The 23176-nt window shown below is 44.7% G+C and overlaps 1 protein-coding gene across 1 annotated transcript in view; it reads left to right on the plus strand.

Annotated features, from left to right (window-relative positions):
- LOC127651337 (glypican-6-like) overlaps nucleotides 1–23176 on the plus strand; it is a 103319-nt gene that overhangs the window by 71579 nt on the left and 8564 nt on the right. Inside the window, exons 5-6 of the mRNA XM_052137115.1 lie at nucleotides 249–379; nucleotides 10996–11171. Coding sequence (XP_051993075.1) covers nucleotides 249–379; nucleotides 10996–11171 — 307 coding nt within the window. The remainder of the gene's footprint in view (nucleotides 1–248; nucleotides 380–10995; nucleotides 11172–23176) is intronic.

A 23176-nucleotide genomic window follows, 5' to 3' on the forward strand; every position in this document is an offset into this window, starting at 1 on the left:
ACAGACTCATTTGCCTCCCTTTATACCCGTATGTCCGGGGGCAGGACATGCAAATTCTGTCTGCCAATTTCTCATTGCACTGTAATGCAATGCAATTGTTAGTCATGTTGTATTCCCTTTAATAAAGATCCCTTCCCATCACAAACAATCGAAGCTATTTCTAATGTGCACAAATAAATGTAATCTTCATTTCTCCATGTATTTTTAGTGTTGGATATGGTAAACTGACTCTCGATGTGTTATTCTAGGTGATCGACATTAAGGATAAGCTGAAGGAGTCGAAGAAATTCTGGTCGTCGTTGTCAGACAGCATCTGTGCAGAGGACAAAGTGACTGACCCAGATGAGGAACAGTGTTGGAACAGTCACACAAAGGGAAGGTACGGAGGTCACTTTCACCTGCAGATCCCTTGTGTTGTTTTGTAGATTTTTCTGTTTCAATGACACCTTAGATGGTAATTGTTTTAGCGATATGAGATCATAGAATCCTAGAAAGAAAGTACAAGGTTGTTGTGTCCCTTACAAAAAATGTACCATGGTAAACACTGTTTTACAACATTCCATAGACGCAGTTCTAATAATAATGAAACTGTAGTAACTTGGTATTAGCAACCACTGTCTTCAAAAATAAATTAAGAAATAAAGAAATGACAGAAAAAAAATTGTAAATCTCTTTACACTGTTTGAAACAATTCCATATACAGTAATGTCCTGTCTTTTTCTGCTATTTGGTCAATGGTAGCACAAATGTTTTGGAAAAAATTGCAAAAATTTACAAACTGATCGGGGTTAGTCAGAACAGTGTTTTGACCAATTTGGGAATCTCTCAGTCAGACCCCCTAGGGTCACCATGTAGATATTTTTGCTTATCACTTTTGAGAACTTTTTTTTTTCTTACTTTTTGGCCTCACCCTGAGTTGACTGAACCAAGTGCTTTACATTTGTGTCATCTTGATCACCTTATCTAGTAAAATATAGTTTCTTTGGGGTTTTATTTGCCATCTCCTTCAATTTCTCTGGAATCTTCAACAAAATTGGAGCCAGGTTTTAAATTTTTAATCAGTTTCACACTGATTCTAAATTACACCCTTATGAATTTGGAGTAAATGATTTCAAATATTATTTTATGATCAGCTATTTCAAATATTAACATTGTTCCTGCAAACACACTTTTGAATGTATTCTATTTTTGGATGTTTTATTACCACGTATTTCCCACAGGACCTGATTCGATTTCTTGCAGCAAATTAAATTGTTAGAGTTGAAGGCGGGAGCGCACGGTACTTCCATGAGATGTGGACGGGTGCGGGCAGTCAGAGAATAGCCTGAAAAATACAATGTGGATTTATTTTATTAGTGAATGCAATATGCATCTGTATGGATTTTTTTTCTATATAGAAAACAAATTGCAGGGTTGTGGGAGTGGTCAGGATGTCAACCATTGCGAGTGGAGATCGGGTGAACAGTGGGAACATTCGGGTACAGGATAGAAACTTGCGGGAGCGGGATGAAAAAACAGTCCCGTGCAAACCTCTACTATACATATATAATGTGCTGGTTACTTCAATAACCTCCATTCCCTGATGAAGGGAACGAGACATTTTATCAATGTAGTGACACTGGGGGTCACTCTTGAGAGCCCGAGACACCTCTGATCTTTGATAAAAGGCCAACGGGAATTGGTGAGTGGTATTTGCATGTCCCTCATAGGGTTGTGTGAACCTTGGGCACAGAGCCCGGTCGGGGTCTCAGGATCACGAAAGAGTAGGACCAGGCATGTTTTGCTGACAGAAAACGCTTACAGGTCCCCAACCCTCTTGATTGACGTGAGCTCATTCTGGAGAGCAGTCTTCAAGGAGAGTGCCTTAAGCTCTACTGACTCTAAGGGCTTGAAGGGAGCCCCTCGCAGGCCTTGCAGGACTACGGAGAGGTCTCATGAGGGAACGAGGCATGGTATGGAGTGATTCAACCTCCTAGCGCCTCTCAGGAACCTGATAATCAGGTTGTGCTTCCCTACAGACTTGCCTTCCACTGTGTCGTGGTGTGCAGCTATTGGGACAGCTGTCCCTCCAACCTCTCCTGCAGAAAGGAAAGCACTTAGCCGACTGCACATCTCTGGGGGTCTTCATATCAGGATGAACACCACTTAGCGAACAGATGCGAATTCAAGACATACAGGCGCCTCGTAGAGGGGGCCCTAGCCTGAGTGATGGTGTCTACCACAGCAGGTTACGTCCAGGGGCCAGACATAGAGGTTCCAGAAGTCTGGTCGTGGGTACCAAATGGTGCCCCGTCCGTGAGAAAGAAGGTCCTTTCTCAAGGGAATTTGCCAGGGAGGGGGTGACGGGAGGAGCATGAGGTCCGAGAATCAAGTCTGGGTGGGCCAGTAGGGAGCCACTAGGGTGACCTGCTCCTCGTCCTCCCTGACATTGCACGGGGTCTGTGCAAGCAGGCTCATTGGGGGGAACGCATACTTGCATAGTCCAGGCCAGCTGTGTGCCAACTAATCTATGCAAAGGGGAGCCTCAGTCAGGGCGTACAGAGCAGGCAATGGGAGGATTCTGGGGAGGTGAACAGGTCTACCTGTGAGTCCAGATGAGAGTTTCCACTCTCCTTTGCGGATGACCTGTCATGACAGCGTGTCCGCTGTGGTGTTGAGGTCACCTGGAATGTGAGTGGCTCGCAGCAACTTGAGGTGATGACAGTGGGCGAGTTGTGACATGCGAGGGGAGCATAACTCGCCTTGGTGGTTGATATATGACACCGCCGACGTGCTGTCTGTTCGAACCAACATGTGCTTGAACCAACAGCTGGAACCTCTGCAGGGCGAGCAGTATTGCCAACAACTCGAGGCAGTTGATGTGCCAACGTAGCCGAGTGCCCGTCCAGGGGCTGGCGACTGCGTGCCCGTTGCATATAGTGCCCCAGCCTGTCTTGTAGGCATCGGTTGTGACCACGACGCACCTGGAGACCTGTTCTAGGGTAACCCCTGCCCATAGAAATACGTGGTCGTTCCAAGGGCTGAAGAGGGGGCGACAGATCGGCGTGATGGCCATGCAATATGTGCCATTGCACAATGCCCATCTCGGGACTCGAGTCCGAGTCAGGAGCCAGAGCTGAAGTGGTCGCATATGCATCAACCCGAGGCAACCTGGGCCACCGCCGAGGATGCCATATGCCCCAGGACTCTCTGAAATGGTTTCAGTGGGACCGCGGTCTTCTGTCTGAACGCCTTCAGCATCAACTTGGCATGCTCATTCATGAGGCGCGCTGACATCGAGACTGTGTCCAACTCTAGACCGAGAAAAGAGATGCTTTGAACGGGGACGAGCTTGCTCTTTTCCCAGTTGACCCGTAGTCCTAGCCGACTGAGGTGTGCGAGCACCAGGTCCCTTTGTGAACACAACACATCACGAGAGTGAGCTAGGATTAGCTAGTCGTCGAGGTAGTTGAGAATGCGGATGGCCTCTTCCCTTGACGGGGCAAGGGCAGCCTCTGCAACCTTCGTGAAGACGCGAGGGGACAAGGATAGGCCGAAAGGGAGGACTTTGTACTGGTATGCCTGAACCTCGAATGCAAAATGCAGGAAGGGTCTGTGTCGAGGTAGAATCGAGACGTGGAAGTACACGTCCTTCAGGTTTACAGCCGCGAACCAATCTTGATGCCGGACGCTCGCTAGAATGCACCTTAGCATCAGTATCTTTAAAGGGAGTATGTGTAAGACCCGGTTCAGAACTCATAAGTCCAAGATTGGCCACAACTCAACACCTTTTTTGTTACAATGAAGTAGGGGTTGTAAAACCCACACTTCATCTCGTTCCGTAGAACGGTGGCGATTTCCACTCACAAGGTGGCGGCTTTCTCACCCTTCACCGTGGTGAAGTGGACACCGGAAAACCTAGGCAGGCGGCTGGCAAACTGATTCGTGTAGCCATGTCGGATGGTCCGGGTCAGCCATCGCGATGGGTTGTAAAGTGTGAACCACATGTCCAAACACTGGGCAAGGGGGGCCAGGGGGGCCAGGGTAAAAATGTAATCGGACGTACCGGCGGGTGGGGCCTCTCCTGACTCCTGATACTCTCTGTCGAAACCGTCCAGGTATGAGTATGTCTGTGCCACAGCTTGGTGCACCGGGGTGTTGGACCTGCCAGAGAGGGACAAAAGCCGGTGGTCTGGGTGGCGGCCGAACACACTGGTTATGTGACCCAGGGACTGAGGAAACTGCTCTTTTATTGAGTGTTTGGGTACCGCAGCTATTGGAGCATGCAACGAAACAAAATTAAATGAGAACAAAAGATTCACCTCCCGGCCCTCCACTGGGGGATGGAGTGGTCTGCTTACCAGCTTCAAGGCAGTGGATCCGCACGTCCCTGGGTTGCCCGTCTCAGGGGCGCTTCAAAGTCTTCTTCTTAGCGGGCGGCTGTGGGTGGAGTCTGCTTCCTGCAGGTGGCTCGGTGACGGGGTGGGGCCACAAGGGCGGGCCGAGGCAGAGCCAGTTCAGGGAGACGCGCTAGACGAGCCGACGGGGTGCCGGATCTTGAGCCGCACCAGTGTAGGATGTGTTGAATAGCCTCCATCTCCTGCTTCACCACCGAGAACTGCTGGGCAAATCTCGACGGTGTCAGCAAATAGGCCAGCCTGGGAGATGGCGGTGTTCAAGAAGCGTGTCTTGTCGGCCTCATACATCTCGATCAGGTTAAGTCAAAAGTGGCACTCCTGGACCAACAGTGTGGACATCGTCTGCCGGTGAGACCGCGCCGTGACCTTCATTGCCCAGAGGGCAAGGTCGGTCGCCGAGCGCAGTTCCTGCATCAATCCCAGGGTGGAACTACCCTCATGAAGTTCTTTCAGCGCCTTGGCTTGGTGGATTTGCAGGAAAGCCATAGTGTGTAGGGCAGACGGCTTGTCCTTCTAAGGCCCAGGAAAGCATGTCTGTCATTTAATGCCCCATTCCCCGGCATGAATTTAACCAGCGGAGATGGTCCCATTGTGGTCCCCAAATCGCCCCCAGTGTTCGCTGCACTGCCCTCATACCCGTAGGTAGAAGGAACGAGGCAGGTAGCCACTGGGGTGGCTTGCTTTTTTACGAAAGCTTTTTTACCGCAACATTGCCATGGTCATGGCCTCGCAATGAGGACATGATGCATCCACAAAAGATGTCTCGACGTGGGCAGCACCCAGGCATGAAAGACAGCGATCGTGGCTGTCAGAAGGCAAGAGGTATCGACCGCAACCAGGAATAACACACAATCCGAAAGGCATCTTTAAAAACACGCATCTTGGAAAAGACATTCCTATGTGTGCCGCTCGTTTAGAATATACTCTTTTTGTGAGGGAAAATACTTTTTTAGAATATCCTCTTAGATCTGCTGAAGCGCCCAAGGGCGATCTCTGCAGTGCATCCATGCATAGAGGAGAGAAAGCTGCTGTAATGCGCTGTAAGGATCTAGCAGAGGTGAGGGATGTAAATCAATTGTCTCCATCGACCGTTCAGCTCCGAAGAGAAAATCTAATGAGCAGTATGCACGTTACCTTCTTTTATACACGTATGTCCAGGGGAGGGGTATTCAAATACCCCTTGCCAATTCCCATTGTCCTTTTATCAAAGATCAGTGGTGTCTCAAGCTCTCAAGAGTGACCCCTAGTGTTTTATTTAAAAGTATAAATCTTAAGCTTTCTTTAGACATATGTTTCATGTTTGTGTGATAAGTATTCGTGAGTTTCAGTTCATTTTTGTGACGTGTTTCAGAAATATGCTTGTGAACACAGAGACTGCTTACAGCTCACCTTTTTTATTTTCTTTATTTTACAAAAGCACAAGGTTTTGTTGTTATTGTGAGTGTACAAAAATAAAAGCTTTATAGTCTCTAACACTTATCTGTATGCCCCAAAATGATGGAGTATTTTAAGTTGTTTCCGCTGTAATGACGAAAATATCCAGAAGGATGCGGCGGAGCATCCGTCGACCCCAGAGGGTTAAAATGAACAGACAGTATACAGAACATTACAGAACTATGTTGGCCTAGTGGCAAAAAGTGTCTAGTTTCAATGGATGGCGTATCCAAAAATAAATAAATAAATACGTGAGAACCACAGACCTAATGAAACAAGGGACTTGCAAGACTCGTTTTAAAAAAAAGTCCATATTTTAAAAGGACCATTTTTAACTTGACATGGCATTTTAAAAACACAACACATGGTTTGAGACACAGAAGAACACACTTCCATCTAACCATCTGTATATAGAACAATAAAAAAGCTGATATTGTGCTGTCATTTTGCTTCTGAAGACTTTATAGTGCAAAAATAAAATAGATTAATTTTATGACTTTTTGTGGTGTATTTTATAGTCATGTTTGTGAGGTGCAGCATTTCTAGTGTTCTGCGAATGCTCAGGAGATCATGTTGAACATCTACAACAGGTACATATGCAGGTTGATTTTGTATAATGAAAGGCAGCAAGTTCTGTGCATTTGCATACATAAGAAGAAATGTATATTTCCATTGCATAGTGTTCATGACCATCTAATGGCACACATCATGCTGTCTGTCACTCCGTCTGTCTACATTTGACAATACGCCAGCCAGTTGGCAGAAAAACCCATCAGCTTTCTGGCCCTCCTCAAGTGATAATATGAGCAGATGGTGCAATATAAGACGCATTTCAATTTCTCTCAGAGCAGTCTCATTATGTAATTCTGCCGTAATGTGTGAAGAGGGGTTTTTAAAGTACCCAAAAGACAAATTAACACAAATGACAAGACTTGTTGGAGCAGAAATTCATGTGATGATTTTTGTGTTTGTCAGATCGGGTCTCCACAGAGTACAACAATGTCAATATTGGCTCATTACTGCATAAAAAGCACACACTTTGCATTTGAATAGAGGCATGTTTGTGATATTCCAGAAGTTCTATTCATTTTTCCACAAAGCACCACCTGAAATATTAATTAGGCACAAACAATTACCTCTCACTAAAGCAGTTATTAGGAGATTAGATCACAATAGAGTTCACTTCATGCATAATGCTGCAGCATGTGTTTTTACAGATTTGTAGAATTGAAACTTAGCAATGATACATTTTGCAGCACTGTACTGATATTCCTAAAGAATCTGTTTGTTAAATTCTTCACAATATTTTGCAGTTAATTCATCTTACATTCTTACAGACCACATGGAATCAAAACAGGACTCTTAAAGGTGCACTCAGTAATGTTTAAATATGTCATCTTGGACTCACACTGGCACCTAGTGGTGTGGATGCAGCATCATTCAAGCACATTTGTTTTCAGTTACGGATACCAATGAAGAAATGCACAATTCGCAGTCGGCCATGATGAACTCACTCCATGAGTGAAAGTTACTGAGATTATGCGAATAGTATTAGGCTGATCATGTGATACTAACATGGCACCCCTCGTAAGAGGACCATTTCTATGTAGAAAAAAAACTGCTTTTATATGGTTACTGATATTACTGACTTAATTTCAAGTGCTCAAGATTTTTAAACATATATTTAAAAATTGCTTTTAATTTTTTCTGGAGTAAAACGTCTTTTTTTAACGAGGAAAAAAAACTGAGTGCACCTTTAAGAATTTTAGTTAATGTCTTTTCACTTTTTGGCCATTTATATGCTACTGTACTCCTTAAAGTTGAACATTTCAAGTTTTAGCAGGTACAAGCATTTACAATTTACAGCCTTCCTTTTTGGGAAACACTTACCAAAAATATTCATAACTTAACTTACACTCATATCGTCACGGTTACTGTTGTAACCTCCGTTCCCTGAGGGAGGGAATGAGACATTGTGTCGAATGAAGTGACAAAAGGGGTCTTCCTTGGGAGCCTCGTGTACCTCTGAATTTGAGAAAAGGCCAATGAGAAATTGGCAGACAGAATGCCCCCGGACATGTGGGTATAAAAGGAAGTGGGCGTGCATCTGTCAGTAAGGTTTTTGCACTGAGGAGCCAAGAATAAGTTACGGCCGTTTACAGTGGTAGGTCTAATGTCATGGCAGAAGGGACACAATGTCTCGTTCCCTCCCTCAGGGACAGTAACTGTGACGTTCCCCTTCTGTCACTCACTTGACAACGTGTCGAATTAAGTGACACAAGGGGTCCCATTCAAAAGCGGCATGCACTAGACAGTGTTACATGAACTGCTGACACAGGTGCAAGCAGGCTGCTGCGTGTTAGAAGCAACTGTATCGGCGGCACGTAACCCTCCCCAACACCCTCAAAAAAGATGTCATATACAGACTTTAGGTTCCCAGCACCCCTGATGGGGGACAGTTGATACATGACTAGCATGGGAGCAAGCCCGGCAGCCGTGGCCTTTTCTCTCTCTATGTCTCTTGCGTGTGAAGTGGCTGGGACTATCTTAACGCTATGAAATGCGTTGGGGAAGACAGTCTTTCCCGATCCTATTCTTTCAGGGGGAAAAGACCCTGCAGAGGCCACATCCTGCCCAGACTAGGGGGAGGTGACATGTGTCAAATACACCACATGGGTTGTAGCACGGTGGTAGGTCCTGCCTGATGAGGGAGGAGCGCTACAAGCACGATGACAGGGGGCAGCGGGACTACTCAAGGGAGATGCGGGTCCGCCGACAGGGGGACAGTACCATGGAAAATACATCACAGGGAGTTGCCTGAAGAGGGAATTAAGTCTGTGGAGCCCTACCTCAGTACAGAGCACCTGTGGCTCTTAGTGGGTCTGGTCGCAAATTGCTCCGCTGAATTCGCGGGCCAGAATGATAGGGAGGAAGAACATCCAGGAAGGTTGTTCCGCATTACCGAGTTCTATTGGCTCGGACCTGACAAAACACAGGTCAAGACTGACTCAACCCTGAGATTGTAAAAGGTAATGGTTGTTGCCCAGCCCGCTGTTCTGCAGATGTCTGCTAGGGAGGTGCCGTTGGACAGTGCCCATGAGGATGCCATGCCTCTCATTTAGTGTGCTCGAACCCGCTAGGGGGTGGGCACGGCCTGGGTCTGGTAAGCCAGCGAGATGGCGCCAACGACCCAGTGAGCTATCCTCTGTTGGAGACGGCATTCCCTTTCCACCGTCCACCAAAGCAGACAAAGAGCTGCTCAGAACATCTAAAGCTCTGCATGCAGTCCAAATAGAAACACAAAGCACATACCAGACACAGCAATGAAAGGGCTGGGTCTGCCTCCTCCTGGGGCAGCGCTTGCAAGTTCACAACCTGATCCCTGAAGGGGTCGTAGGAACCTTGGACACATAGCCCGATGGTGGCCTCAGGATAACGTGAGTATGTGCCGGACAGAACTCCAGGCAGGTGTCGCTGACAGAGAACGCTTGCAGGTCCCCAACCCTCTTGATGGAGGCTAGCACTATCAGTAAGGCCGTCTTCGGGGAGAAGGCCTTGAGCTCAATTGAGTTAAGCGGCTTGAAGGTGGGTCTCTGAAGGCTAGAGGAGGAGGAGGGGAACAGGTTTGGACAGGGAGGGTTCTGTCTTTGGGCGCCTCTAAGGAACCTGATAATCAAGTCGTGCTTACCCAAGGACTTGCCATCCACTGTGTCGTGGTGGGCCGCGATAGATGCTACATACACTTTCAAGGTGGAGGGGGACAGCCTCCTCTTAAGCCTCTCTTGCAGGAATGAAAGCACTGACCAATCTGCACATCTCTGCGGGTCTTCGGCTCGGGAAGAACACCAATTTGCGAACAAGTGCCACTTCAGGGCGTAAAGTTGCCTGGTGGAGGGAGCTCTGGCTTTGTTGATCTACGGTCTGCAGGTGGTAGATCACTCAGATCTTCCATGTCTCATCCAGGGGCCAGATGTGGAGGTTCCAGAGCTCTGGGCCGCCCGCTGTCCAGGGTAGTGAGAGCGGATGAGCGGAGGGGTTGGTACCGGGCAGTAAAAGGTGCCCTCCTCAACCGCGTCAGCTCGTCATGCATTTCCGGGAAGAACGTTACTTAGGGTGGGGGGGTGTGGCTGCGAGCGCCGCCCTGAGCTGAGGTACCAGACGTCAGGACGTGAAGGCTGTGGGGACAAAAAGACATGTCCTCAAAAGGATGTTCAATGTCTATGTTTTGCTCTTTTATGAGTGAAACACAAACTCTTTTAGAGAATAAAACTCTTTTAGGAGGGGAAAACACACTTTTAGGCAGTGAAAGCACTGTCAAAGCGCCCAGGGTCGTGGAATTCACAGCGTGAGAGAACACCAGCTGGAAACGCACCATAACATCCAACAGCAGTGCTACTTGCCAACATAGGTGAGTGGAACAGTGGTGAACTTCAGCTTGCTGTTGCACAACCGCTCGGCACCGAAGAAAAAATCTGACTGACAGATGCACGGCCGCTTCCCTTTATACCCGTATGTTCGGGGGCGGGACATACAAATTCTGTCTGCCAATTTCTCATTGGCCTTTTCTCAAGTTCAGAGGTACGTGAGGCTCCCAAATGACAAAAATAAATGTCCTGTGATGTACATTTTGGTAGACAAATAAAATGTATCTTAGTTTAAAAGATACGACTGCTATTATGTGGTTCCTTTTAAAGTGTAAAATGAAATCAAAATACTTAAAAAAATTTATTTTAAATATTATATCCAATATATATCCAAAAGTACTGAAAGGGGATATATAAGGAAGACATTTTTGGATGCTCTGTGAAAACACTTGTTTGGTTTTATTTTGATATATTTATATTAACATAGTAAAAGGAACCCAGTTCGCCCAGAGTAAACAGCATAAATTAATTACACATTTAAAAGACGCATAAAGCAGACATGTGTTTACAGCTCTGAATTATAATCTTTGTTCAATTTGTAAATAAATGGACTTGTGTTTGTTTATCCCATGACTTCACTTAAAACGATCCTTAATCAAATATAGATTATATCAAATGTATCTATTTGATACATAACTAAAAGTGAATGATTCATGTGTGGGTGTAACCCCAACTGTGGAGACTTATTTTTCATGAAATATTAAATAAAAATAAAACACAAACTGTTTGTTAATTTTCAGATATTTTCCAGAAGTTGTTAAAGATGGCCTAACAAACCAGCTGAATAACCCAGAGGTAGAGGTGGACATCACAAGACCAGATACTTTTATAAGACAACAGATCATGACACTGCGAGTGATGACCAACAAGTTACGAAACGCATACAATGGCAAAGATGTCTACTTCCAAGACTCAAGTAAGTCACCTTCACAAAACATTTCTGTATATAATGAAAACACAGTAAAAAAAATCTCCTAAAAACATAACAATTTTATATAAATCTCAGAAAAAACATTGTAATTTGTATAAATGTATTGTTTTATATCTATCTATATATAAAATTATATAAATATTATAATAATATATATATATATATATATATATATATATATATATATATATATATGCCCTGCGATGGACTGGCGACCTGTCCAGGGTGTCCCCTGCCTTTCAGCCCAATGTTAGCTGGGATAGGCTCCAGCCCCCCGCGACCCTGTACACAGAATAAGCGGTTGACGATGGATAGATGGATGGATATATATATATATATATATATATATATATATTAGGGCTGTCAATCGATTTTAAATCAAATTAATTACATGGTATCCCGAATAATTTATCATGATTAATCGCATATAGAAATGTTTGCTGAGAAAGCCCCTCATATAGCAATAATTCAATATATAAAGATTTTACAAATTGATATCAATATATAATTATACATAGTTATCTTTCAATATTATATATATATATATATATATATATATATATATATATATATATATATATATATATATATATATATAAAAAAAAAATATTCAGATAATTAAAATGCATTACATTCTTGTAGCAGAAGAGTTAATCATTGACAAGACAATACAAAAAGTGGCTTTAGAATACAATGCATTGTTTACTACCATATTATTGATCATAAGTCAATCATTGGCATACAGTTCATAGCAATCTATTTCACAAGTGAATTTGTCAATCAGTTGGAGATTTATTATGAGGGCTTGTTTAAGAGCCCGTCAATCTACACCTGCGTCAGACATACTTATGTAGCGTCTCGGGTGCGTTGCATCATAAACATAAAATGTTAAATATAGTTTAATACTCAATCTTTAAACACATCTTGAGATCCCTTAGTTCGCATTTGTGCTCCTTCAAGTGTTTGGAACGCAAGAATGTAACGCATGTTTGTGTTGTTCTGCCTAATGAAGTGTTTTCTTCACTGTATAAACTGTGCATTGCTCATACAGCTGAAATTTCACTTACTGCCCTCTGGAGTAAACAGGTGGTACTACAAGCTTGCATTTTTCAGGAATCTTCCTTATTATGGTGCGATTAATTGCGTAAATTTTTTTAACGCGTTATTTTTTTGTCAAATGAATCGCACTGAATTAACGTGTTAAATTGACAGCCCTAATATATATATATATATATATATATATATATATATATATATATATATATATATATATATATACACAATAAAATTTTTTATTATAAATATAAACAAAATACATTTATACAAATTACAATATATTAGGGCTGTCGAAATTAACACATTAACACAAGTAATCAATTAAAAAATGTACGTAAATTATTATTGTTAACAAAAACAAAACTGAAAACTAAATGAAAACATTTTTGTTAACTGAAATAAAAATAAAAACTGAAATGTTTGGAAAAATTATAATTTTTTTTTTTAAACTACAAAAAATAAACTCAAATAGATCTTGAATGAATTGTATTTTAGTCTTTAATTCAAAGTAGGTTGAATATGCGAAAGTGGGACACTTTTCAACCCTATTTTATAAAATTTGAAAAATGTACAATCCACCTTAATTAAACTTGAAAATGCCACTAGATTGATGTAACAAAAGACTGTATTGAGAAATGTAATGACATTAGAAGTTTTAAATGAAACATTAAACTAAATCTAAACTAAAATAAAATGAAAACTAACTACATTGAAACTAGAGAACACTGAGAAAATGAAAACTAACAGACAAAGTGTGAAAACTAGCGAGAACTAAGCTAAATTGATGTAAGGTATGGCGGAGGATCAGTGGCTTTAACAGATTCACGAACAAACAAGAACTTACTGTTTAAAAACTCCCCTAATTACTGAAATAGCGCCAACCAGTCTCCACAAGCACAATAAATGTATTGACCAAGAGACAATGAACTATTGACAGAGAACCGCATGTGACATCCGCATGCTCACCACGTGCTTATCGTGTGGACAGGAAGGGGGAAACTTTGAACGTAAAAATGTGTGTGTGTTTTTCAGTTAAACACAGAACTGCATATTGCTAATGAAATACGTGTAATCCCTGTATGTTGTGTATTTCTGAGGTATATCAAACTCGTTAGAACTGTTTCGTTGTGTGTTTTAAACTCTGAGGCCTCATATTTAATAGCCTCAGTGTATATTCCCTTTCTAAGTGTACTAAACACATGTTTCTTGGTATCAAATTAAACCTTACGATTTGTCCGAGCTGAATTCGAATATAAGATCTCTGTAGAATGATATTACGCGATGTTTTACTATCTTTTGAGTCATTCAGCCCAAAATCTCTTACTGTCATAAACATGCAAATGAGCTTTGACAAAGGAACTCTCTCATGCCCAGAGTAAGGGAGACTTTTACGACCTCCAAAGGAATGTTCAGAGAAGTGTTGACCCTCACTTCATTCTCTTACTGAGAAAGAGAAATGAACCCTGTTAATCCTATATATATATTCTATATATCCATGTGATAAATATTGACATGTATCTAATGTGCCATCTCACATTTTCCCTTAAATGTGCTTGATCTATGTTTTCTTGCAAACTAATGGGTTAATGTTTCAGACTTTGCATACTATGGTTAACCAAAATCATATGTGTGGCATATTTGGTCTCTATAACTTGGTATTCTGAAGATTGAAATGACTGTGTACATGATATGTCGATAACAACAACATATTAGTATTACAAGTATGTTTCCTATTTTCTTTCTTGCACATGCAATGGGCAATTTTACAACAAAGAGCAATAAACCAAATTCCCGCCTAGAACTCAAACCCTTCTTATTGGTCGAGCCAATGAGAGGTGGGACCTGTTTCCTGAGGGTATAAAATTGCTGCGCCCACTTCCTCTCTCTCTCTCCTCTCTCTTGTCGCTTATCTCTTGCTTTCTGGTTCTCCTTGTGCTCTCTCACTCTCTCGCTGAATGATGCCAAACTAGAAGGCCCCAAGGACTCCCAAGCGTGTGCCAGGCTACGTACGGCCTTGTCTTTCCATTCACCAAAGATATCAAGACAACATCATCAAAGATCAACTGGAGCCTCAACAAATTGCATCAGGACAGTTTAATTCAAATGGGACATGCAAGTATCAAACTTAGTCTCATTATTTGATACATTAAGTATCCTTAACCCCTTTCTAAAAAGGGCGTGTCAGAACTAATATGATGGTTTGCTCAGGCTGTTGATCTGCTGAACTTCAAACAATGCTATAACTTCTTGTCCTCCTGTACACCTTTCAGCCCTCTTTCCCTTGGTAAACTGTATGAATGTATGTATATGTATGTTAGAGTAGTTTAAATGTTTAGTCTAGTTAATAAAGTCTTGTTCATGTCACATGTAAAGTTGTCTGTGTCTCAAGCTCATATCTAAAGTCACTAATCATAGATTTTGACTACTTGCTCTTAATACTTAGTAAGAAAGACATTTCCTTGCCCCGAAATGTACATTTCTATTAATTAATTAATTAATAACCAAAATTGAGTGTTCACGGGATGAACCGAGTATTTGGTTGTAATGTTAATGTAGCTACATCAAGTTAACCCGATTAACTGATCCAAATATTCATAATTGATTATAACAAGTTATGATTGATTATTAATATTTCATAGAGCTGATTCGCTACCTAATGGTGGAAGAATATAGAGCTGATTCGCTACATTGAAATGAAAAATGCTATATAAAATAGAAATACATTTTTTTTAATAAAAAATCCAAAACTATAATAGGCCTAACCCTGGGTTTGAACAGGGCAAATCGTGGGGTGTTAACCTTGATTTTTCATCGAGGGATGAGTCATAACTTTTTTGGCCACTGGAGAAATATTATTATTTTTGTAGAAATTCCAACATTCTTGTCTCTTCAATGGAGAAAAGGGAAACAATATAAAAATTCAGTGCAATTTAGAGGTTACCTTCCATTGAGAAGATGCAGTAATTTTCCAAGGACCTGACATATAATTTAAATAAACATTTAAAGGTAAGACACGTTCGTGAAAATCACGTTAGCTTGGATAGCTAAAATTAGTCATAAATGTTCCTTAATTTTTGCACCTGACCATCTTGTAACGAACTCTGATCCTCAAGTTCACCCCGCCCCCTCTAGCTCTCACGCTCGCTCCCAATCACCAGAGTATTAGTTTCACCCGCACTCGCTCCCATCACTAGATTATTAGTTTCACCTGCACTGCTCGTTTTCCCCTATATATACGCTGCCCTTTCTCTCCACACTTGTTGGTTATTGTTTAGTTTACCCCTTCGCTTTGCCAGCTCTAGTGTTCCTCTAGCTTCCCCTGTCTTTTCAACTCGCTTGTTTCGTCTAACTATATTCTGATTCCTCGGCTTCGACCTTACGCTCCCCTTGACTACTCTTCTGTGGATTTGCCCTTTTGTACTTTTGCTATCTCTGCCAATAAAAGCAGTTTTATTCGACATTGTGACTGTCTCTTCTTGTGCGGGTTACATAATAACCAACCATACAGAAGACAGTCACAATGGATCCCACGGAGGATTTCCGCAGCTCACTAGAGCGGATTTGTGCGGCACTTTCTGCCCAAGGATCTACGGTTGGGAAACACGACCAAGCGCTCACGGCCCAGGGACAGCAGATACAGGAGATACTACTTACGGTACGTACTATTTCGGATCAATTTCACCCTGTTCCACCTGTGTCTGTCCCTGTACCCGTTGATGTTCCCACCGCATTTCCTAGCGCCGCAAGCTTTCAACCCCCCGAGAGGTTTGACGGCTCGTCGGAAGCTTGTCAGGGGTTTTTGATGCAATGTGGCGTGTACATGACGTATCACCCCCTTTTACACTCTGACAGTGAGAGAGTACACTTTTTAATCTCACTGCTCACTGGTAAAGCACGGCAATGAGCCACCGCATTATGGACTGCCAATAGCCCCCTTCTTACTTCGTATGATCAGTTTTGCCACCAGATTGCCGTGGTTTTTGATCACCCGGCAGCTGGTAGGGATGTGGGCAGTCGCCTCGTGTTTCTGAAACAGGCGTCACGCACTGCCGCAGCCTACGCATTTGATTTCCGCACCCTTGCCGCGGGTAGCGGGTGGAGCGACCCCGCTTTGTTAACAGTCTACCGCCTGGGTTTGAACAGCCAGCTGCAGATGGAGCTAGCATGTCGAGGAGAGTCACTGTCGCTGGAGAATTATATTCAGCTCTCCATCACAGTAGATAATCTACTTCGTGACCGCGCTTTTCGCAGCCCCTCAGTCGTCCAAGAGCTTTCAGTGAGCTCCAACACGTCTAAACCCCCTACTCCCGAATGCTCTTCCAAATCTGAACCCATGCAACTTGGTCACGCTCCATTAACACCAGCAGAGCACACTAGACGTTTGACGCAGAGCCTCTGTCTGTACTGTGGCACACCGGGTCACAGTATTGCCTCATGCCCGGTCTGTCCCCAGCCTTCCCTCTCCAAAAGCCAGGTGAGAACGTCCGTCATTCTCAACATTACCCAGAAACAAGTCTGCCTCCCTGTGGTTTTGAGTTTTAACAATGTCTTCTTTTCTACCCCAGCCCTAGTTGATTCCGGGGCAGCGGGGAATTTTTTGGACGATGGCTTGGTCCAAAAACTAGCTATCCCACTCAGTCCGGTCATGCCACCTCTCAAAGTTAATTCTCTGGATGGGGCACCCCTCGGATCGGGTTTTATTTCCTTTCGAACCATGCCATTGTCCCTCCAAGTGGGCTTATTCCATACAGAACTCATTCAGTTTTTTATTGTTCAGTCACCCAGGGACCCAGTGGTTTTGGGTCACCCCTGGTTAGCACTTCACGACCCACACATTTCCTGGCGCACAGGGGAGCTGTTGCGCTGGACCGACCACTGTTTGTCTCACTGTATTTCCCTTCCGGTGTTCTCCACCTTCGTAGAGAGCCCCGAAGTGAAATCTCCGGTCTCCATCCCTCCTGAGTACACTTCCTACGCTGATGTGTTCGAGAAGACCCAGGTTAGTCTCCCTCCACATCGTAGTGTGGACTGCGCCATCGATCTCCTTCCGGGGTCCCCACTCCCTAAGAGCAGAGTGTACCCCTTAACGCTACCTGAAACCAAAGCCATGGAGGACTATATCGACGAGGCGCTCAGTCGTGGCATAATTCGGCCATCCACCTCCCCTGTAGCATCCGGCTTCTTTTTTGTGGGCAAGAAGGATGGCGGGCTTCGCCCCTGTATCGATTACCGTGCCTTAAATAAGGCAACGGTGAAGTTCGCCTATCCCCTGCCTCTCATCCAGCCGGCCCTCGAGCAGGTCAGTAAGGCCCAGATCTTCACGAAGCTTGACCTCAGGAGCGCGTACAACCTCGTACGCATTCGCAAGGGGGACGAGTGGAAGACTGCATTCATCACCACCAGGGGGCACTACAAGTACTTGGTGATGCCGTACGGCCTCGCCAACTCCCCCTCAGTGTTCCATTCGTTTATGAACGACATCTTCCGGGACATGCTGGATCTCTTCCTCGTCATCTACATAGACGACCTTTTAATTTACTCCCCCAAGCTCTCTGAACACACCGATCACGTCTCGAGAGTGTTACAGAGACTGAGAGAACACGACCTGTTCGTAAAGGCAGAGAAGTGTTCCTTTAACCGTCCCTCCGTCTCCTTTCTGGGCTATGTCCTGTCTGCCAGAACGATGGAGATGGAGACCGACAAGGTTGCCGCAGTCCTGTCCTGGCCGGAACCTAGGATGCTCAAGGAGCTCCAACGGTTCCTGGGTTTCGCCAACTACTACAGGCGCTTTATCAGAGACTTTGGTAAAATCGCCGCACCTCTCACTTCTCTGACACGAGGCAACCTGAAGTTCCTGACATGGAACGCACCCGCCCAGCAGGCCTTCCAGGCCCTAAAAGACGCCTTTACGACCTCCCCAGTTCTCCAACAACCCGATCCCACTCTCCCGTTCGTGGTAGAGGTGGACGCCTCTGAGGTGGGGGTGGGAGCAGTACTCTCCCAACCACACGGGACTCCCGCGAAGCATTACCCTTGTGCTTTCTACTCCCATAAACTGTCCTCCCCCGAACAAAACTACAACGTCGGGAATAGAGAGCTGCTGGCCATTAAGCTTGCCCTTGAGGAATGGTGCCATTGGTTGGAGGGCTCTAGGTTCCCTTTCGTCGTCTTCACCGACCATAAGAACCTGGAGTACCTTCGCTCGGCCAAGAGGTTGAACCCCCGACAAGCCAGGTGGGCGATGTTCTTCACTCGTTTTAATTTCTCTGTTACTTTTCGCCCGGGCTCCCAGAACATCAAGGCTGACGCCCTCTCTCGTCTCTTCAGCCATGGCTCTGAACCTCCGGGGCCGGAGACCATTCTCCCCACGTCGTGCGTCGTCGCACCCGTTAGGTGGAAATTGACGGAGGCCATCCTGCAGGCTCAAGGCAACGAGCCCGCGCCTCCTCAACCGCCCCCCAACAAGATGTACGTACCCACCATTATTCGCCCTCAGCTGATGCAGTGGGTTCACACTTCCCTTTATTCTGGCCACCCGGGGATTACCCGTTCTACCGAGCTACTCGCAAGGAGATTTTGGTGGCCCTCGCTCAAGGACGACGTCCACGACTATGTGCTCTCGTGTCTAGTCTGTGCCCAGTCCAAAACGCCTCGTCACCTTCCCGCAGGACTCCTCCAACCGTTACCTATACCCGACCGACCGTGGTCCCACATCGCCATGGACTTCATTACCGACCTACCCCCCTCTGACGGTCGGACTGAGATCCTGGTTGTGATAGACAGGTTTTCCAAGATGTGCCGCTTGATTCCCCTACCCAGATTACCCAACGCTACCCAACTGGCCGACCACATGATCAACCACGTCTTTAGGAACTTCGGCATTCCCGAGGAGATTACTTCAGATCGGGGTACCCAATTCACATCTCGCTTCTGGCGAGCCTTCAGTGACAGACTGGGTATCCAACTCAACTTCTCCTCGGGATACCACCCCCAGACCAATGGCCAGACTGAGTGCCTCAACCAAGAAATTGGCAAATACCTGAGAGCCTACTGTGTCCAGAACCAAGGCAGCTGGCACACCTACCTTCCCTGGGCCGAATACGCCCAGAACAGCCTGGTCAGCTCTTCGACTCGTCTCACCCCTTTCCAATGCATCCTGGGCTATCAACCACCCCTTTTCCCGTGGGAGGCTGACCCCAGTGACGTTCCGGCGGTGGATGCCTGGGCCCAGAGGTGTGCCCGGGTCTGGAGAGCCACCCATGACCGGATACAACGCTCCACCCAGACCCAGAAGTCTAAGGCAGACCGCCTTCGCCGACCTGCCCCCATATTCCATCCGGGCCAGCGGGGATGGCTCTCGACCCGAGACATCCATCTCCATCTCCCGTCCAAGAAGCTAAGCCCAAAGTATGTCGGCCCTTTTAAAATTGTTAAGAGAGTTAACCCGGTCACCTATAAATTGCTCTTGCCACCCCGCTACAAAATTTGTCCCGTGTTTCATGTCTCCCTTCTGAAGCCCATGTTTTATAGCCCCATGTTCCCGCCCACGGCATCCCAAACACCCCCTCCACCACTCGATGTCGGAGGTCAACCCGCCTATACGGTCCGGGCCTTGCTAGACTCTCGATGTCGGGGTGGCGAGTTGCAGTATCTGGTAGACTGGGAGGGCTACGGACCTGAGGAACAGTCGTGGGTACGGTCGAGGGATGTCCTGGACCAAGCCCTCAAGCTGGATTACCATTGCCAGCATCCCGATCGTCCAGCACCACTTCCCAGAGGTCGCGCTCCTCGCAACCGAGTGCGGCCGTCCGGAGCCGTCCGTAGCAGAGGGGGGAGTACTGTAACGAACTCTGATCCTCAAGTTCACCCCGCCCCCTCTAGCTCTCACGCTCGCTCCCAATCACCAGAGTATTAGTTTCACCCGCACTCGCTCCCATCACTAGATTATTAGTTTCACCTGCACTGCTCGTTTTCCCCTATATATATATATATATATATATATATATATATATATATATATATATACGCTGCCCTTTCTCTCCACACTTGTTGGTTATTGTTTAGTTTACCCCTTCGCTTTGCCAGCTCTAGTGTTCCCCTAGCTTCCCCTGTCTTTTCAACTCGCTTGTTTCGTCTAACTATATTCTGATTCCCCGGCTTCGACCTTATGCTCCCCTTGACTACTCTTCTGTGGATTTGCCCTTTTGTACTTTTGCTATCTCTGCCAATAAAAGCAGTTTTATTCGACATTGTGACTGTCTCTTCTTGTGCGGGTTACACATCTGTTGATCGTTTTCATGGGAGCAGGAATAGAAGTGGAGAAATGACCACTACCCCTGGTGAATGGCCAGAATTCCTGTACACGTGATGCGTACTGTCTAAATATTGTGACTTCTCATTTCCATCTTAACATCAGTTGAAACTCTAAAATTGTTCTCTGAAATGCATTCACGTTGAAATGACAACAAAAATTGGGACAGCATTTCAGCATTTTTTCTTAAAAAAAAATCCACATTGTAATTTAAACTGTTATTAAGTTCTTAGGGGAAACGTGCAATGGATAATTTATCTGATTTTGATACTTATTCTAAATGTATTGTTACAATAAGAATCAAGTTCAAAAGAATGGGTGAGGGAGAAATACTGGCAAATGAAATATTTTAAAAACTCATAGAAATTTTAATCTATTTCGATCTATTCTTTAAAACAAGACTTTATTTATTTTTTATTATTATTAATATTTTGTCATTAAAATCCTCCTTAAACATTAGCATATAATCACCCATAAACGTTAGGTGGTAATGTTTGACTGTGGATCATGTGCAAGCAGAGGACAGACACTAGACGCACTGCATTATTAATAATAATGAAGATGATACAGCCTGTGATCTACTTATTGCAGTTGAAAGTTAATGACTGGTCAGTACCAATTAGTCTATATGCCAAATGCAATACATAGTTTTTTTATTTTTTTTTTTATTTTAAGGATATCCTGTCAGATTTTGTTTAATGTTTACCAAGATATATTTCAGTGCATCTGTTCTAACTGTATTTGCTTGATGAGAAAATAAATAAATGTTTGTAACACAGTGGTTTTCAGTGGCGTAACCCTCCAAACGTTCAGCATATTTCACACAATTATCTTTGTAAAACAACTCCCTCATATTAAACGTTATATTTGTACATGTTATATTAATCATATACATATTCAACTTCCCCCTCATCGCGGTATGCAAGAAAAGTGTTCGGTTCTGTGCCTGGAATTCCGAATCATTGCAGGTATGGCATTGACGGCCAACTTCGAGCATTGTGGGTAAGAACCTGTGCAATTGCGCGGTCAGCTCAAGGTACTTTTTATGTCACATTTGACACTGTTAGCGAAGTTGAGCTCATTTGCTGAAAAAACATATTGCAACCATGTAAAAACAGGTCTATAGCGTGCGAGCAAATATGAGTGGAAATTACTGCTTGTGAATGTGGAAAATTATTTGGTCGTGTTATTTGGACGTACGACACGTGAGTAGATGCATTTTTTTCAACCGTAAAAGATAGGGTTATTTCATTGCATATTTATCTGACCTTTATGACACAACCATTTTGGTGTTTCTATACTAGAGGGCACACAAAATTATTTTTGCAGTGAGAAATACATGAACTGGGTTTGAATGTTATTTTATACTGCCATGAAATTAAAACAATGGTAAATCTCCGAATTTGTTTCGCGTACCCCCATTGTCACCTCACGTACCCCAGTTTGGGAACTAAAAGTAATAATATTATTATAGTAATAATTTTATTATCGAGGTAACTGGATTAAATTACTGATTGCAATTTTTACTTAGTAGTCATTATTTATAACGTCATGGTTACTGTTGTAACCTCCGTTCCCCGAGGGAAGTAACGAGACGTTGTGTCGAATGAAGTGACACAAGGGGTCTTCCTGGGACACCAAATGTACCTCTGAACCTGAGAAAAGGCTAATGTCAAGTTGGCAGACATAATTTGCATGCCCCACCCCGGACATACAGGTATAAATGGAAGCGGGGCTGCGAGTGCCAGTCAGGATTTTGCACTGAGGAGCCGAAAATAAGGTATGGCCGTTTACAGTGGTAGGTCTAGTGCTGTGGTGAGGGACACAATGTCTAGTTCATTCCCTCGGGGAACGGAGGTTACAACAGTAACCATGACGTTCCCCTTCTATCACTCACTCGACGTTGTGTTGAATTAAGTGACACCAGGGGTCCCATATAAAAATGCCACGCACTGACTGTGTTACGTTAACTGTCGATTCAGGTGCAAGCAGGCTACTGCTTGCTAGAGGCAACTATGTCGGCCTCATGTAGCCCTCCACAATGCCCCCAAAGAGATGTTACATACAGACCTTAGGTTCCCCGCACCCCTGAGGGGGGAAACAGGAGCTACATGACTAGCATGGGAGCAAGCCCAGCAGCCGCGGCCTTCTCTCTCACTATGTCTCTCACATATGACGTGAAGTGGCTGGGGCTATCTTTACGGTATGAAATGTGTCGTGGAAGGCGGTCTTTCCTAGTCCTATTTTTTTCAGGGGGAAAATACCCTGTGGAGGCCACATCCTGCCCAGTCTAGGGGGAGGTAACATGTGGCAAATACACCACAAGGGTTGTGAAGCCGTAAGTGGGAAATGTTGCAGTGGTAGGTCAGCCTAATGAGGGGGAACTCTACAAGCATGGCGACCGGGGCAGCGGGCCTGCCCAAGGGAAATGCGGGTCTGCTGACAGTGGGACCGTACCGCGGGAAATACATCACGGGAGTTTGCCTGAAAAGGGAACTAAGCCCGTGGAGCCTGACCCTAGTACAGAGCACCAGTGACTCGTAGTGGGTCTGGCAGCGAATTGGTCCGCTGAATTTGCAGGCCAGAAGGCTAGAGAGACGAACATCCAGGGAGCGACGCTTAG

This window comes from Xyrauchen texanus, chromosome 11, assembly GCF_025860055.1.
Source record: "Xyrauchen texanus isolate HMW12.3.18 chromosome 11, RBS_HiC_50CHRs, whole genome shotgun sequence".
Taxonomy (NCBI): domain Eukaryota; kingdom Metazoa; phylum Chordata; class Actinopteri; order Cypriniformes; family Catostomidae; genus Xyrauchen; species Xyrauchen texanus.